The sequence below is a fragment of the Nannobrachium achirus genome, assembly GCF_963921795.1.
Source record: "Nannobrachium achirus genome assembly, chromosome: 18".
Lineage (NCBI taxonomy): Eukaryota > Metazoa > Chordata > Actinopteri > Myctophiformes > Myctophidae > Nannobrachium > Nannobrachium achirus.
Genome location: NC_137825.1, coordinates 22,169,349 through 22,188,226, shown reverse-complemented (window position 1 = coordinate 22,188,226; position 18,878 = coordinate 22,169,349). Strand labels below are relative to the sequence as shown.

Sequence of the window (18,878 nt, the reverse complement as noted above, 5' to 3'; positions counted from 1 at the left end):
CAACAAGGGACATCAATAGTTACCTACAGTAGTTATCTAAGTATATTATTGCCAAACAAGACCAGAAAGGTGGCTCAATACACAATAAAATGTTATTGTCTTTTCAAACACTGGTAGCCAAAGAAGTCCAGGATAACACTTCACACAATTTACAGTGAGGCTATTTTCTTTCACACATCCGTAGCGCAAGAGTAAGCAATAGCTGATCTACAAGCTCACAGTAGCACAAATCATTGTGAGCTTGTAGTATAATAGTAGGCAATAGACCCCTTGGGGCCCCAATCAACTAAGTATGTATTATTCAACACATTCAAAAATAGCAGATGTACAAGCTTGCAGCGTGGCACAAAGTGTCACGCTGCAAGCTTGTATATCTGCTATTTTTGAATAGCCAACGCTAAAATCTAAAACAACCAGAAGATTTCCCGTTTTAATAAGTTAAAGGAGTAGTTCAGCCCCAAAATGACTTGAGTTCGATTTTTTTTTTGTCACATTCCTAAGATAAAAAAATATATTACAAACTATTTGTGCCCATTGATCAAGTCTCCATTTAAAGTGGTTAATGTAGGCCTACAGTATATTTCTGGACGTAGCAGGGGGCTGACTGCTCGTTGATGTGTGGGTTGAAAATCTAATGGGGTCTGAAACTGTATACTTTAATATCTGAGCCAATGGAATATAATGAGGTGCTTGATGACGAGTGGCAATGCAAATAACAAGGGCTGCATTATGCCTGTATAACCTTCTAAAAACACTGTGAAACCCATATACTGTGTAAAGGACAATGAATTCAAAACGTAAGGTCATCTGATACCATCTGAATAAGTCATAAAAACTAAATAAGAATCCTTCGAAAATATCAGGAGAATTATGCAATTCACAAGGTTGTGACAGCAAGATAAGCCTCCCGCACCCCCCCCCCCCCCCACCCCCCATCTTGTAAAAGAGAGAGAGAAAAATAATAATAATACTAGCCGCAAGCTGAACAAAGTCTCAAATTCGGGTGTGACCATGCAAATGATGCTACTGTGCTTCCATGAGGATTGCAGGTCTGCTTATTATAAGCAACTTTGGGTTTGTCTTTTCTGTAAAGTGGCTTGTAAATATTGGTGGTTGCGGGCTGAGTTTTTTTTATTTTATTTTTTTTACAAATTCTGTGTTTGTGTTAGATTATCCCCGCCCAACACAGTTACTTTTTACACTTTCATAGTTTGCTACTACCGTATATACTTAGTTGATGGGGGTCTCCCACAGGGTGTTATGCCTCATTCACACTACAGATATATAGTTGAACGTTTTGCTTGGTAATTCAATGTAATCTCAATGGAAACCAGCTTTAAAGGCTGGGCGTGTCGGCTGTCCTTGGAATCCAGCCTTTAAAGCTGGTTTCCATTGAGATTACATTGAATTACCAAGCAAAACGTTCAACTATATATCTGTAGTGTGAATAGTGGCGTTTCCATAAAGCCACTTTTTGCGCATTAACGGCTTAGTCGCAAAATGTTTTTATGGAAACACTTCAAAATGCGAATAAACTTTCATTATCCGCAAAAAAGATTATCCGCTTGGAGGAGGATTTTGAGGCTTAATCGAATAAACTAAATGCGCAAAAGTGAATGGAAACGGGTCAGACAATACATTCGAATAAAGTATGACGTTCTAGGTCTATTTCACTGCCGCTTTGTCCATGGTATAGCGTTAGCCTACAAAACAAACCTGTTGTTTGTTACACACAGAGTGACACGGGTCTTCCTCCCGTTTTCACCTCAAGCCATCGGTGGCGAGCGAACCCTTCCTCATCCCACGGTGTTGCGTGCCTGGAGTGCCCAATCTACAAGCTCACAGGCACAGCAGCTCGCATCCACGTCTCCGCGCCGCGTTGTGAGCTTCCAGATCGGCCACCTGACCTTCCAGAGGACGCTGAAACTTCCACTGTGCAGCTACGCGACCGCGGTTTTCCCGGTGAACCGGTAGCTTTATGTATTGAGAGGAACTCTTGCCAATTTCGTAAGAGACTTGTCGCCAATTGTAATATATTTAAAAGTTATTTGGGGCCATGATGATGACTGATAATCCCTTCTTCCCACTACTAGACAGCGACCGAGTGAAGGCAGTCAGACGTGCAGACGGTGCAGTGCTCAGGTTCGGTCTGAAAAAAATCAGCCCGATCAACTCTTGCGACGTCGCTAATTCGAATGACACCCGCAAATGGAAACATGCTAAATTCGCTTTGTCTTAATGCGTATTTCTGATAATTCGCTTCCCTAATTCGATTAAGTTTATGGAAACGCCACTTATGAGGCATTAGGCTTGGTCAAAATAGGTTAAATATAAATATATTTTTAAATAAACAAATAAATAAATAAAGTTAATCCCCTCACATCTATTTACGAATTACACCCTGCACATAAATCTACATTCATTCAAACTCCTAACTCTGACTGGGGAGGGAGTCTGGGAGATATTCTAATGTCTAATGTGATCATTACATCCTGATGTGAAAGAAAATATTTCATAAGAAAAAAAAAGGTTATGCATACTGTAGCCTATGGACAATCAAATACATGGAAATATTACATTTTGATCTGATGTCATAATTAAACCTAATGTTAATATGGCACACTGACTATCAAGAAAATGGTATCAAAAAGGTTGCCAACTCCTGGTCTAAATCATGGAAGCTCTGAAAATGATCCGAGGATACAGTCACGCAAATCTAAATAACCTAAGCATAGCTTATTGCTGCTCATTAGAAAGGGACATTCTAAAATAAAATGTTAAAATATTAAAAAATATATTTTGGGGAACGGAAATGACAAACAGATGACAGCTTCCGTTCGCAGATTTCGGGAGGTGCAGTTCCAGACTCCATGAGGCATTCGGAGATTGTGTAATAGAGTTACGCGACACTAGGCTAGTATTTACGGCGAATGTTTGCACATTATGGCATATGCCCAGAATGGGACATGGGGTTCTAACACTCTTGGTTTTCCCACGTACAGTAGCCACCTCTCTCCACTCCAGCCACAGAAAACTTTTCTAGAAGACCAAAGGGGGGAATTCAGGCACAGGATGGGTCAAAACATCCCTCCTCTGCCCAACAGAGGCTGGTGGGCTAATGAAGAAACAACAAATTGGGCACCGCGCTAATTTGGAGTGGCATTTCCTGGCCTCTCTTGGCCCATAGAGATGTGTTTCATTTTCGCTTATCAGTGCTTCAGTCATGCGGCTTTCTGCATGGACGCCTCTGTCTCCCCTTTCTTCACTGTGCTAATGGAAACTTCGTTAATGTCATTAATCTACAGGCTGAGACATGTACTAAACACATATTTGGATGTTTGTCCAACCAGCGAAAGATAAAGAGCTTTCTTCATTTCAGGGTTTTAAACACTTTCAGGCCTGGCATTACAATTTTGGGCATGTACGTATCCCTAACATTTTCCCAAAGTTTTTATATTTTCAAAAACAGTCAAACTACCAGTTCTACAAGTTCACAACATGTTGGGTGGTTGTGATGCGTTCTAATCTTGTAAATTGGCTATTTTGGCTATTTGTTGTACAACAACGTATATACTTGAACTTGTGAAACAGACTCAAAGAAACGACACATGCACATGCAAGTACCTTATGTCTAAAGGTCCAATCCTGGATTTACATTTCAACCATTTCAACCAGGGAGTGAGTTACAGTACCTAATACAGACCTGCATCTTTACCATGGCTAGAAATACCACAACTGAACTTCTTTACTGGTCTGACAAAAGCGGGGAACTCTTGCCTTAACACAGGAAGTGATGATAAGTGCCACACACTGTAGTATAGGCTACTCATTGTATTACAAAACATACAAACATGCAAAGTCAAATTACTTTTTTTTATAATGATAAGAACTAAACTGTGGTGCTGGTGGCACATGAGTGACAATGGTTGCATCTGGATCTTGTTCGTGGTGCATCTTTGTTGGATTCAGAGAAAATCTGTTGCACTATTTCTTGCTGCCAGAATGGGAGACAAATCAACATTTCCCAGATCTCAGATTTAACCAGCAAAATTGCTGTTTTACAATTTAGCTATTACATCTGACAAAGAGACAATTTTATACTAGTGACTTGAATATTTGTTGGTGCTGCAGTTGTAATTTGACTTAAGAAAAGGCCAAACAAGAGAAGGCAGATATATTTTATTCTGTATTAATTCTATAAAAAGATATAACGGTCAAAATGGCAAATTATAAAGAACTTAATGTAGCTAAATGATACAGAGCGTAAATGTAGACAACCAAGAGAAGATCTTTCAGTGTCCGCTCGACATAACCAGATGTGATCTGTGACTACAGCTGAACTCTGATCTCTACTTGCTGGAGGACAAAGGTTCAACTCATACATACTGACGATTTAGCAGGTCAAATGACTTGTATTGAGGGCAAAATGCTGCTGTCAGGATGAATCCTCATCATTTTCATTGTTTACTCATTCTCCTAAAGTTATTATGTTTATATTGCAGGGAAATTGAGCATGCCTGTAGCTGACATCCTTTGCCCCTGGGTGGGTAGGAGGGAGAGGCCACTAACCATGCTGGGCATGTCGCAATGAGCGAACATAGCAGATCTACAAGCTCACATTGTGTCGTAATGCAACATGATCTTCTTGATCGGCTATTTTCGGTGAAGATATCTGCTGTAGAGGGGGAAAAGGGGGGACTAAGTATAGACCCCTGTGGTAACCCTAGTCAATGAACTAGGGTTTAAGTGGTTACAGGGGTCATGACATAAAAAAAATAAAAATACAAATGTGCGTATCACCTTTGATGTTACTTTCCACTGTGTTTGTATCGTTCCAATGCACCATTTACCATTTACCAGTTCAGTTGTTGCGTTCACCCTCACCTACAACCACATCCTCCCTTGGATGATGATGCGTTGTCCAGAGGCAAATGAACCCACTTTTCGGAGCCTAATTATTCCAAAAAGTACAGATTACAGAAAACCACTGAATGTTGAACTTTCGTTTTGTTTGGGTGTATTTGAGGTCAGGAAACATGAAAAAAGCCACAAAATGTATATATATATATATATATATATATATATATTTTTTTTTTTTTTTTTTTTTTATGTCATGATCTCTTTAACCACATGGATTACGACACCTCTTTAAAGAAATGTCAAAATCGCTAATTTATTTTAAGATAACATAAGTTAAAGTGAGTGCATCAGGTGTGCAATGGAAAGGCCACAACAAACAGCTTAAAAGGTTGATACTTTGCTTATTATATTGTGCTTCCTTCACATAGTGAATTGTGGTCCAGTGAACAGACAGCATCTCGCTGCTCCCCCTAAAAGGCCCCACAGACGAGACGCGATGTTGGGTCAGATCAGATCTCGTAAGAGGCAGCTATAATGTGCTTTAGCAAAACACTATCACGCTAATGTCAACTGCCACTCCACTGCACACAGTCACATCCTCTGTGATAATTTATCTTTGAGAGTGGAAAATAGAACCAAATGGACATGTAACTTAGATAGAGGATTCTACTGTTCAGAACCCGAACCGACAACATGAACAGTCGGGCCAAGCATAAAAAGGGGCAGAGAATTAATACTCGTCTCTGATGCATTAAGATTTACTTAAATACCATGCAAATTGTATGCATAAACTGTTAAGTTGCTTGATCAGCAACAGTAGCCTACCTACACCTACAGTATATAGGAGCCAGGATTCCGTGCTAAAATAAAAATATACCAAATATACAAAACATTTGAAATGTCATACAAAATCTTGGGCAAATATTATATTAGCCTCTAATAAATAAATCAACAACAACAATATAGTACGTGACAGTTTTGCTGACCTTCACGGTAACATATGGGGCTCTTTCAAAAGAGAACTGGGACAATGCATTCACCATTCAAGCCGTGAATAGCTCTTGTCTGTCACACTTGTCATAAACTCCATTCACTGAAAGGGAAAGAAGAAAAAGCTCCTAATGAAGAGAGATGGGCATGCATTTTTTTGTGGCCGCTCGCAAGCGGGGCCAAATGCCAGCAGGCTAAGCCCAGAGCTCCAGAGCTGGCTGTCCATGTGTTGGCTGTCAGTCTAGGGCTAGGAACAGAGTAATTAGCGAGGTGCAAATGGGTCTGATTATGTTTACTGGTAGATGCTAAGAAAGCTTCAAATGTCAATTCTGAAGATGCCTTGTGTGACAGGGTTGAGCTGAATTTATACTTTGTCACACGGTGGTGTCACTCACCGAAAATGACCAATCTTCCAGCCACCGTGTCACGACTAACATTGCATCATTCCTTGAGAATCATGCCTTGGCCAAGCACAAAACGGACTTCTGCTTGGCCTGAATCCACACAAAATGTGGGACTAAGTTACAGTTAGGACAACATGGTATCTTTCAGTACAAAACAAAGAGAGAGAAAAACTGTTCACCTTCAAATATCTTTCTAAACACAGAACCCTCACAGTTTAGTTCAACTCATTCTAAACATAAATGTTTATTCATGCAGATTACAAAATCCAACATTATTTCTTGCTTGGTTGATCGACATTTGATGGCCATGCTCACAAAGCCACCCTAATGTTGTCATTAGTTATGCTTCTCTGGTGGCCAAAAGACTGATCCTTAAGTCCCTGAATCCACTAAGGTTGTATATGAATGGTTGGAAGAGATAAAGTACATCAAATAAATGAGAAAAATAAGTCTGGTTCACTGATGAACACGGTAGAAAAGGTCTGTTAATTAAAAATATGAAAATTAACTAAAATCTCTCACACCATTTGGCCCAACCCAGCCCCATTGAATTAATTAAAATTGTAAGAAGGACTATTTTGTTTTCATTTTAAGCATGAACTGATTTTGTTCCAAAAGTTCAAAGAGAAATAAAGATCACTTAATTTCAGGTCTTTTCAAGACCTAGAAGTATTATTTCTTTGTTGGCTTCATATTTGTCACTAAGTATTCATTTAACATGTGCACGATCTGTAAATGCATCCAAATAGGCAACACCATCTTTATTCTTTAATGGCTAAATTTACAGGTGAATGTTTATCACTGTTTATCTCAAATTAACAGTATCATTACACATGTATACAGGCCAGGTGAATTGATTACTTTTCATTATTATGTCCCTCCCATAAGCATGAAGATAAGTACATTATCCGGGACCCCTAGGAGGTCCTCAGAGTTACCACAAGGGGTCCTCCAAATCTTTGTGTGATAGAAGCTTTTCCTCTTTTTTATATCACCACTTGAACCCTAGTTTCTAGATTCTGAGAACCTTAGCCAAAAATAGCAGATCTACAAGCTCACAACGCTTCGAGGTGTTGTGAACTTGTAGATCAGCTATTTTCGGCAAAGAGGTTTGGTGTAGAGGAGAAAAAGAGCAGATTAAGTACAGACTGAAAGGTCAAGCTTATTAAGTATTGACGGTTCAAGTGGTTACAGTAAATATCTGAAAACACAAATTTACATCCAAAATAAACTGATGATTGTGCGTTCAAACGATGAAACTATATGGTATCTATGGGTCGTGGGGGTCCCTGCTTCATCTCTCTCTCTCGACTAAGGGGTCCTTGGCCTGAAAACATTGAAGACCCCTGCGGATTATACCAAGTAACAGCCTTTCCTCAACACAACCCACAAAGATGAGAGGATCACAATAGATTTTCTTTTAGCTGTTTGCTATGAGTAGCAGCCACCGCCACACACATGAATGAAACCCAGCAGCCTCTGAAAAACACCATTAAGTTACTGTGTTAGAAAGCCTTCTCAGAGCAGCCACCGAGATTTATTTCTTTGCATTTCACCTAGCCCAGTTTTTACTAAGTATATTATATGATGCCAGGGGCAAAACTGCATAGTGAATAAAACAGAGCAACTTCATCGTGCCTTAGCATAAAATGATCAGTTACTATCGATCCATAATTTGGACAAGTGCCACATTATTGACAGGAAGACGAAATATGTTAGGCCAGCTATGTTTCAGAAATCCCCCCCACACACTCAATCACTGGAACAGAAATTGCTCCATAGTATATAATAACACAGCCATGTTTCTTTCCCCCCTCTAGATCAATGCTAATTGAGGTCCTAGATGATGGATGTGGTCTAAAATGTTTTTAACCCCTTCTTGACTGCTGAGCAACACATCAAGGGGAGGCTACTGTACATTTCACACTGTGACTGCTTAAGTTCTGTTGTCCAAGCGGAATCAGTCAGCTATATTCGCTGTCTGATTGGTATAGTATGGGTGGTGGTGACAACAGAATGGGTTGAAAATGGCTTGCAGCATGTATTGCTGCTATTTTACAATTGTTATTAAAGTTTACTTTTCCTTTTCAATTCTGAACTTATACACGTCTTTTTTTGAGCAGTGCTAACCGCTCAGATATGTTCCATGTATTTTTCTAAGTGTTTTTCCATTGTATCAATTCCATTGACATATGCGCCTAGCAGCAGCACCGCTCACTTCACACAGGTGTGGTTTTTCTTTTCTCTGTGACAAAACCACTATCTCCACGGCAAAGAAGAAACAACAGTCACAAAATTAAATATAGGGGAGTATGTCAAGCCACTGAGTAAAATGAGCTATGCCATGTTTCAAGGATTCCAAAAACAATGTGTGGTAGCAATAGGCTTATTTTAACTTTACAACAGCGATGGTTTGGGTCATACAGTGTACATAGTGAATTAACTACTCGAGAAAAATAGATTTTTGACATGTCCAGTGATTCAATTGATCTCTGTGATTTGCGTGTTTGAGGGGGAGTAGATCATTGTTTCCCAAACAGTGGGTCTTTTCTTCAAAGAATTCCATTAAAAAAATCATACATTTAAGAAGTACTGAAAATAGCAGATCTACAACCACACAACACATCACATATTGACGTGTTGTGAGCTTGTAGATCGGCTATCTACAAGCCTCCTGGGGAGACATCAAATTTCTCTTTTGGGTCTCAAGCTAAAATGTAAGTTTGGGAACCAATCTTGTAGATGGTAAGATGGTACGACATGATCAGATGTGATGTTAATTTGGTCTGTCCTGTTGTACCATGTACCGGTTCAGATTGTGGCTAAGCCTATATGGGGTCACTGTGTTTTGAGGTAAGTTGAGTCTTTATTAAATCAATGAGCAAACATATGACCATGCGTACACCACTTGGCTTTTCTTGTTTAATACATAACATTTTATGACCTTTTGTGCAGGATCAATGTACCCACCTTAACTTGTTCCAAAGTCTTTTGGAATGTGACTAATACAAACAAATATCATTGAACTCAAGTCTCCATAGCGTGAGTAATCAATAGAAAAAAGTCATTTTGGGGGTGAACTACTCTTTTAATATTGTATTTCCTGGCCAAAAAACTTGAAAACGTGTCCCATCTTCCACCATTCAGTCCTGAGTGGTAGACACATTTTTGAAGTTCAAAATCCACAGAGTGCATCGAACTGCACTCTTCTATGACTATGTAACAAGTAACAACTTACTTACCTATTAAATGACACTGGAATAACACATGGTAATCAGCAGCACTGTCGACAGGTCAGTCCCACTCCACAGGTCTGCAGCCTATAGTGCACCTTCAGCAGCTGGCTCTGCATGGTCAACACAGATAGCATGGGTAAAACCAGGGGTGTCGCACCAAATTATGGGCCCTGGGTACTTTAACTATTGAAAAATAGCAGATATACAAGCTCACAAGCTTGTATATCTTCTATTATTTTTGAAAATTCGTGAAAAGGTCTTTATATATTTCAAATCAGTTTTTGTTTAATAAAAATATGTTTCTATGTCAGTGGTGCTCAAACCTTTTAATGTGAAGGACCCCCAAAATTATATGTATTTGGCCACTGACCCCCATCTCAAAATATTTAGTTGCAGGGACACCCCCAGAAGCAAAATTTGAGTTTTTGCACTCGGTGCCGCGCTGTGAGCTTGTACCATATATATATATATGCTATATTTCAATAGCTTAAGTATAAAATAATTAAGGCCCCTCCACCTTGGACCCTAGTAACTCAGTCCCACTTTCCCCCTTTGTGACGCCCCTGAGTATGCGTGTATCTATTCTGCATCTAGCATTTGACAAGACCTAAATTCAGAGTGAACGTTTAACTCAAATCTTTGCTTCTGGGGGTCCATGGAAAAAACTATTCTGAGATGGGGGTCCGCGGCCAAATACATCATTTTGGGGGAACCACTGATATAGGCCGATTCTACAATGAAATGCCTTCTATATCCTAACAGTTTTCTGAGTGTTCTCAAACTTTTTCATGTCAAGGAACCCCGTCTCAAAATATTTTAATAGATACACCATATCCCACCACCAGAATGAGAAAAAAACGCAGACAGACCTTATGTTTATCAGTTACAAGGTACAGTAGGCTATTATATAACACTGCCGGAAGGTTACACCTCACAGGAGGTCCTCCAACTAAACCAAGTACCTATTTTCTAAATACAAAGTCTTTGTAATGTCTCTGGTTTGTTATTTCATTGTCAAATGTCAACAACACCGAAACCATCTTCTTTTATATTTTGTTTGAGGTGTTTTGGAAGTCCTAGTACTTTCCTTTAGTTCAAATCGTATCAAGTGTTAAAGCCTACAAAGGGCAGTAAAGTAACTAAGTACATTTACTTAAGTACTGTACTTCAGTACAATTTTGAGGTATTTGTACTTTACTTGAGTATTTCCAATTTCCAATAGCCTACTTTTACTTCTATTTCACTACATCTCATAGGCAAATATTGTAGCTACTTTTTCTCCACTAAATTTATTAGAAAACTTTAGTTACCAATTTTGTAGATTTGGATAACAAAACATACAGTAGGCCTATACCACTTCAACAACTTCACATTTCAGCCATTTGAAAATAAGAGACCTACATGCTCACAATGCCACGCACTAGATATGCTATTTTCAAAAGATTTTTGAAATGTTCAAATTAGACATTCTGCATTTTGTAGGCTACTTTTACTCAAGTAGCCTACATTTTAAATTCCGGACATTTAGGCTACCTACCTGTAAAAGAGTAGACTATTTCTGCATTGCAGTATTTATACTTTATGAAACAAATGCGAGTATACCTACTTTTTCCACCTCTTGACAACAGGCCTGCAAGTGCAACAACACAACATTTGAAGTGTAAATCGTTTAACGCTATCCTGACACATGGATGCCACCTGCTGTTCAATTAACGTCATGAAATTGAAAACAGTAACCAAATGGTGTAACCCGTCGCATTATCGCATACATTTCACTTTTAAGCACATGGACAATGTAATAATTAAAACTATGCTATGTTATCTTCGTTCAGTTCACGTTTATTTGTTTTTTTTAGGTTAAGCTTCTTTTAAAGTTTACCTGGCTGTTCTCCTTGACGCCTGGCCTGGCCGCCCGCCCATTCGACTGAGAGAAAAATGATGGTCCAGACCAGGAAGCTTTAACTACATTTACCGCCAAACGTTAATATATTCCCTAAAGTTTGTGTATTTTTGTTTCATTTAACCTAGAAGTCCGGTTCTTTTCTTCTGAACAGGCTCATTCGTCGCCTTAATTAAAACAGGTGTTTTGCATCTCCCTTAGTTATTTCCCTCTGGCTTTAGCCTGAGTGGCTTTAGCCAAATATGCCCAAATCAGAAGTTAATTCCCACCAAGCTGATTCGCCACACACTGAAAGAACAGGACATCTACTGCATATATTTATTACAGACAGAGAGCAAGGTGTTATAAAAAGCAGTGAACAGTGCAATATATTCGTAATATTTTTCAAGTTTAAAATGTCTGTGTTCATGTATGTTTTACAGCATATCACTGACCTTATAATTATTTAAATAAATTATGTAAATACATGGGACTCATATTCAGACTTTGAAGGCCACAACCTGTAATTTTCTTAACAGTATTGCCAAATATGTGACATTTGATGAATTACAATCAAAAGATAAAATTATATAAAAAAATCATAAAACAAAACAGAATGATATTACTATTAATACCACAACTTAAGGCTAGCACATGCATGCAAAATAAAATGTTTAATTAAACTCAAACGTTTTAAAATGTTTCTGAATGAAACAAACTTAATGGTTTCTTACATTAAAAACAGCTTTGCAATATACACAAAGCAAAACATAACTTTGTTTAAAAAAATACAATAACATTGTATTTTGGTTAGATTTGGTCTTCTTCAAAGCCAAAGGTGATGACACTGATTGATGTATAGATATTGTCTATATAATAGATCTAAGACATAGAACGTATTCTTACAAGTACAAATTCTTCAAATGTTTACGACTTCATCTGATTACCTATACCAGTGGTTCTCAAAGTGGGGTCTGGGGACCCCCAAGCGTCCTTGGGAGGGTCCCCCATCAAAATCAATTAATACAGCATCAAAATCAGTTTAACCGTGTTGACCCTATTTTTATTTTTATTTCAGCTATTTTGGAAAATTGTAAAAACAAATAATAGTAACACAATCTTCTCTTATGGGGTCACTGGCGCCAAATAGTTTCAGATGGGGGTCCACGGCCAAATATGTCTGAAAATGGGGGTCCTTGACATGTAAATGTTTGAAAACCACTGACTTGTACAACAGCAATAAATATGGTAGTTTATTTCCTACACACTGTACACATCATTGCAGAGAGATAAGACGATATTGGATACCGTTGAACCAGTCCATCTGCTTTGAAGGCAAAATCTGCAAACAAGGAAGGAAATATCGATTAATACTGGCAGTACTACTTCCAATACACTTAAATCAGAGGTCTGATCTTTGTATGTCAGCAGTGCTGAGTGTCAACACCTGCTAATGTGTCACTACAAGCTACCTGTTTTCGGTTGTTAGATCTGGAGATTAATAAAGGGGGCGAACCCCACCACGTCCTGTAGAAGCACCAAGGCCCTCTGCAAAGGTGGCTCGACATCAATCTCTACGTTCCGTTTCCGTAGGGGATCTAGACTCGACTCGGTCACATTGTGGCAGTGATTCACCTTCAGGGACTGCAGCTTTGGGCAGTACTCAGCAACAGTCCTGTAAACACACACAGCATGCAGAGAGGATTGATATGATTGCGACCGTAAGGTCGCAGTTTAGTATGAAAACCTCCACCGGCCGTCCGTCCGTCCGTCCGTCACACACGTCACACCTTTGCCCTGCTCAATGTATACGTGTAACGCCTGATACTGAGGTGATGTGTCACTGTGACATCACAGATACTGAGGTGATGTGTCACTGTGACATCACAGGTGAGATCGCAGTGATGTCAGATACTCAGAGCAGGGATCTCCATATTTAGGCATAAACAGGTGACATCACAGTGATGTCAGATACTCAGAGCAGGTATCTCCATATATGGGCATAAAATGGATTCTGTTAGGGATCTCCATACTGTATATGGGCATAAAAGGGATTAGTGATGTCAGATACTCAGAGCAGGGATCTCCATATATGGGCATAAAAGGGATTAGTGATGTCAGATACTCAGAGCAGGGATCTCCATATATGGGCATAAAAGGGATTCAGATGGAGATTCAACTTCAATGAGTAACAATGGCAAACTGTCAACTGCCCGTATGTCTTGATAATTGGTAAAACAAACTTTTGGCCTATTTGTGGCTTATCATCACATCCAACCATCTTAACACCTTCTAAGCCTGGCCGTACTCCCTCGGACTTCCTACTGGGTCCCATCAGCCACGCCGTCTATTCCCGGACTTTTGATATAAATTATAATAAAAAAAAAAAAAACATCGGAAATTCTTCTCTGTGTCTTTTTGGAGCGATCTGAAAGGGTTAATATGCTCTGACAGTCATTTTCTGGTGCTGGGTGTGATACTCCTAATATCCAGCAGGCCACGCCGTTGACTCACATTCTGGATGGATGGCTGGCCAGGAGGAGCCTCATCCTCTCCCCAGTGTTGAAACTCAGCAAGAAGCTCAAACAAGATGGCTGGTCTTTGTCTCTGTTCGTGGATCGCGGTTTCAATCACGTTCGGGCGCCGCTTCTCTATCGCTCCTTTCCCTGCTTCGCCGCACGTAAACGAATGGAATTGATCTCCCCTCCGCCTCGCCAAAGTAAGATCGCCGACCTCTGCAGGATGAATATGTACGCTGTGTCGAGCACTCCAGTACGTGTTGTTATCATGTGGGCTTTGTTTTTTTAAAACATGTTTGTAAATAAATGGCTTATTTCTTCGGCGCTACCTCTGTTCAGAGGGTTCTGCCGCGGCTTGCAACGTGTTAAGATACTCAGCTAGTGGGGAATGCTCTCTTCCCTGGTGAGAATTGCCCCTTTATATAGGGCTTGTTTGTGTATTGTATGACATCACGCCACATCATCAGCTGTGGACTCTGTGATGTCATCGTATCTCCATATATGGCCATCTCCGTATATGGAGATATAAGTCGTCCATGCCCAGGTATGGGCTGGTGAGGTCAGACTTTGTGTGATGGGTAGGTTATCTCCATATATGGAGATTCAACATTCCAGGTGTAAAGGTGGTTGCACACTGCTGCGTTTTTCGGGCCGAATATCGGAGTGAATTTCGGAGCACGCAAATAAAAAAATCAACCTCACGTTATGTCAGTCACGTTTGCACACTGCCGCCCGTTTCGCGCACCACTCGGTCCCTTGCTCTCTCTATCTCTCTCTCTCTCCTTGCCCTGAAAAACGCATTTCGCAACGAAAAACGCAGCAGTGTGCAACCACCTTAACTATGGCTGCCCGTATGACGTGAGAGGTGGAGGCTGTGATATTTGTGGAGATAAGCGACCAACTTATCTCCCGATTAGGGAGTCTTACTGGTACTGTAGGCAGCAGTGGTGGTGAAAGTACTCTTTTTACTTTAAGTACCGGTAAAAAGTCTCAATACTGCAAAGTAGCGTTACAAGTAAAAGTCCGGAATTCCACATTTACTTGAGTAAGTACAAAAGTATTGGTATCATACCAAAAGTAGAAAGTAGTCATTATGTAGAATGTCCCGTTTCACAAGTTTTCAAATGTGTACAAATCTTTTGGCAATAGCAGATCTAGAAGCTCACAATGTGTCTCATCATTCATGACACATTGTGAGCTTGTAGATCAGCTATTTTTAAATGGACGAAATGTAGATAGTGCCAATGTATGTTTTCTAATAATAATCTAAATCTACAAAGTAACTAGTAGCTCAAAGAGTAGAAGTAAAAGTAGGCCTACTGAAAATTGGAAATACTCCAGTAAAGTTAAACAATACCGTTGTATTGTACTAAAGTGCAGTTACAAGAGTAAATGTACTTTACTTTAAACCACTGGTAGGTAGGTCTGCAAAGAAAAGAAAACATCAGATAATGTGGGGTGGCTGATGCCAAAGGGTGCAGCAAGGGTGGCACAAGGTCTGACCTGATTTAATACAGTTCTTAGTTGCGTGACAGCAGTTAAACAAGCTCACAACATGTCGCAGTGTGACATGTTGTGAGATTGTAGATCTTATTCTATGAATAGTATAGAAAGGGAAGATATGAGATTTTCTTTTTTTGCATAATCAATTTAAGTTTGTCCAAAAGAACACTTTTTTCAGTAATTTGAGAACTACATTATCAAGGCAAAATGTTGAAATGTGCAGCAAGGGTGGCACAAAGTTTGATTCTACTTGCCTGATTTATTCTTTATTAATTAAACTGACGTCGCGCACTGAACATAGCAGATCTACCACATGCTCACTTGTAGATCGACTATCTTCGGTGCACAACCACCAGCATGCAACCAAGTATAACTCAGGTTTCTCTATGCAGTGGATGACTCTGTGGAGCACAGAATAAATGAAATCTACCGTCCCATCATGTTGATAATCACAAAGTAGTACCTGATGGACTGGTTCCTAACCCGCAGGCAACCCGTCAGGTCCAGCTGCTCCAGGCCCCTGCAGTTCTTGGCCACCTCCTCCACGGACTCGTCAGTGACATTGGCGTTGACTGCCACCGACAGAGACCTCAACTTGAGACACTTCTTGGCCAGGTAGCAGATGGCCTCGTCCTTCAGCTGGCGGCAGGCGGTGAGGTCGATGGACTGCAGCCCCCCGCAGTGGTCAGCCAGGCTGCGCAGCGACAGGCTGTCCACCCACTCGCAGTGCGCCAGGCCCAGGTGCTGGAGGTGCGCGCAGCTCAAGGACACCGCCACCAGGGAGTGGCGGGTGAGCCTGACGCATCCCTTCATGTCCACTCTCAGCAGGTGCTGGTTCTGGCCAATCACTGGCAGCAGCTCCTTGTCCGTCACCCAATCTGAGCAGTTGTGAAGTGACAGGTTTTGGAGAACTTTGTTGTCCTTCAGCATGGAGCAAAATGCCTCCTTGGGTATGCAAGAACCAATCTATGAATGTAATCACAGAGCGGGGGAAAAAAGGCAGTTTCAATAAATAACCAAACTAAACCTTTGCTATCAATGTTTGTCTCTCTCTCTGGGACAGTGGTTCTCAACATTTTTCCGGCCGCAACCCCCCAAAATAATCATATGAACTGAGGACCCCCTAGCCTGACTGCAAGCGTCAGACTTTTCACACACTACGTTTCACTTAGGGGGTGGTAATGTGCGGACTGATTTATCAGGCTAAGGACCCCCCACCCTGACAAGCACTTGGAATGGAAGGAGTTGATCGTTTGACTCCATTCCACTGATAAATATTGGGAAAATAGCCGATCTACTGTACAAGCTTGTACTGTAGATGGGCTATTTTCAAAATCTTCGCCTTTTTCTTATGTTGTTTGACAATGTGGCCAATGTAGACCAGTTTTTATAGTAGCCTATAGTTTGTTTGTTGATTACTTTTGATGCAGTAATGGTCCTTTTATTTTTTCATTTATTTTTTGGTATTTTTTTAGGTCCCAAAATTAAAAAGGTCACATTTAAAGTCCTGGGACATGGTCCAGGCACGTTCTCGCTCCCTGTTTCCTGTCTGTCTCAACTGTAATCTATAAATAAAGCCTCCCAAAATATCTTTAAAATATCAAAAATCTAAAAATAAGAAAAATAATACAAAGGAAAAAAATTATAATAACCCAAATCATGTGCAAGGATGTGAGAGACATTGCAATGGAATATTTTCTCCATCCCTCATCATCAAACACACCTACCTGTGATAGATCAAAGGTCCGACAGTTGGCCATGTACACCTGGATGAGGGCATGGAATTGCTTGCCCACTCTCTGGATCCTGACCAGCTCTTGCAGGGGCAAATGGCATAAGATATGTGGAACTAATACATCCTCCCAGGGCAGATCCAAAAGATGACAACTGAAGGAAAAGAGGGAGACAAATGCAGTCCGTTTAATCAACAACATCACCAGCTACACCACGGAACCATCAACACACTGCTACCCATAGCAGCATTGTTTGCCAAATCGTTGTTTTATCAGCTGATTGCTGCTCGCATTAGAGCTAACATTAGCCTGCTATAGCTACGTAACTGCTGATTTTGTGATTATAAAGAAATCGGAAGCATATATGCAACAACCTTCGCACCCTGGTTTCTTCATCTTCCATTTTGACTCTGCAATCGTATATGTTAAACTAGATAAACTGTTATTCTTCATATAGTTATAAGACAGAGACAATGGAGTGGAGCAACTTCAGCTGCCGTTAGCTGTAGACTTGTTTACAACACTTCCGGGTTCGGCAGCGATGGTTCATTCCAGTGAGTGATTCCCACTGATGTATAAATAGTTTATTATAGGATGGTACGCATCACGGCATCAATGTCGTATCAGTTAGGGTGGGGGGATAATCATCAAGTTCAAAATTTGAACACACCCATTTGGGACATGATTAACACTATCAATACAAGACTTTTGACACCAAAAGTAACTCTGTATCTTGAAAATAACCCCCCACCCCTTGAAAATCAAAAAATCCCCCAAAAAGGGGCATTTTCTGCCAATTCCGCCTGGTATGCATGATAGATCATAATTGAAGCATAAAATATTTTTTTGTAGCTGGGCTCTGACAACAAAAATGAGTAGCTAATACCAGGGGTCTTCCACAGGGGGTCTGGGACCCCTAGGTGTCCTCAGAGTTACTAAAGGGACCAGCCGAATCTCTGGTCACCCCAACCTCCCAGTCAGCCAAGACATCTGACTGTAAAATACCCTCCACTCTCTGAATTCCATCCATTTTCTTCAATTGGTGGAAGCTCTTGGCAATTTGTCAGGTATCATTTATACTGTATTGTGACGTAGTTGGCATGGAGGATATGTGGTAGCAGTGCAGCTCCAAGTTCTTTCTTTGACTGAAATCCCATCCCATTACCCTGCATTATCACAGATGCAGGGTTGTTGGACCAAAGTGTTCCAATGACTCCAATGTTGATGGAAATAAGTAAGCCTTGCCCAGCCCTGAGGCTCATAGGGCAGGAGTCTGTCCTGTTTCTGTGAGGCTGCTTGATGACAGTGGACATGACAATAGTTTGTCACAGGGACATACCCCAATCCAGCCTTTGATGCTGAGGTCATACATTCAAGATGTATGACAAGGTCCATAAATGGAGTTCCCTGATGTCTTCAATATTAAGCCCTTATCTAACAGGACTTCATATGGGAATGCCTATATATGGAGGCCACAAATCGGCCACATACCACACTAACAGAATCCATATATGGCCAAGACAGATGGCCAAGACAGCCCATATCTGTGTGACTGGTTCTACAGACAGGGATCTCCATGTATGGGCATAAAAGGGTATGTTGTCAGTTGTCATGGACATCATAACAAATAACTGAGTAAGCATGTATCTCCATATACAGTACATGGATCTCCATATATGGGTACCAGGGGTCTACATGGGTAACAGGTCCGATATACATCACTGGCCAGATGGCAAAGAATTGGCGCCCTGAGG

The 18,878-nt window shown here is 40.5% G+C and overlaps 1 protein-coding gene across 2 annotated transcripts; it reads right to left on the bottom strand.

The window, feature by feature from the left end:
* Positions 1–11,759: 11,759 nt before the first annotated feature.
* fbxl15 (F-box and leucine-rich repeat protein 15) lies at positions 11,760–17,629 on the bottom strand. Of its 2 annotated transcripts, none has more exons than XM_080747855.1 (5): positions 17,499–17,629; positions 17,119–17,278; positions 15,855–16,357; positions 12,842–13,044; positions 11,760–12,711 (listed from the first exon to the last, which is right to left on the bottom strand). In XM_080747855.1, the coding sequence occupies exons 1-4, from the start codon at positions 17,525–17,527 to the stop codon at positions 12,855–12,857; spliced, it is 882 nt and encodes a 293-aa protein (XP_080603981.1). In that variant the 5' UTR covers positions 17,528–17,629; the 3' UTR covers positions 11,760–12,711; positions 12,842–12,854. The 2 variants fall into 2 exon arrangements, with proteins under 2 accessions (XP_080603981.1, XP_080603980.1); XM_080747854.1 differs by having other exon boundaries at positions 17,507–17,629.
* Positions 17,630–18,878: the final 1,249 nt, after the last annotated feature.

What these genes read in the sequence shown, in the direction of transcription:
- fbxl15 (XM_080747854.1), bottom strand. Translation starts at nt 17,577, where the DNA reads ATGAAGAATAACAGTTTATCTAGTTTAACATATACGATTGCAGAGTCA. An exon ending in TGGAAGATGAAGAAACCAGG is followed by an intron (nt 17,279 to 17,506) that starts GTGCGAAGGTTG and finishes CTTTTCCTTCAG; the next exon opens with TTGTCATCTTTTGGATCTGC. An exon ending in GTTAGGAACCAGTCCATCAG is followed by an intron (nt 13,045 to 15,854) that starts GTACTACTTTGT and finishes GTGTGTTTACAG; the next exon opens with GACTGTTGCTGAGTACTGCC.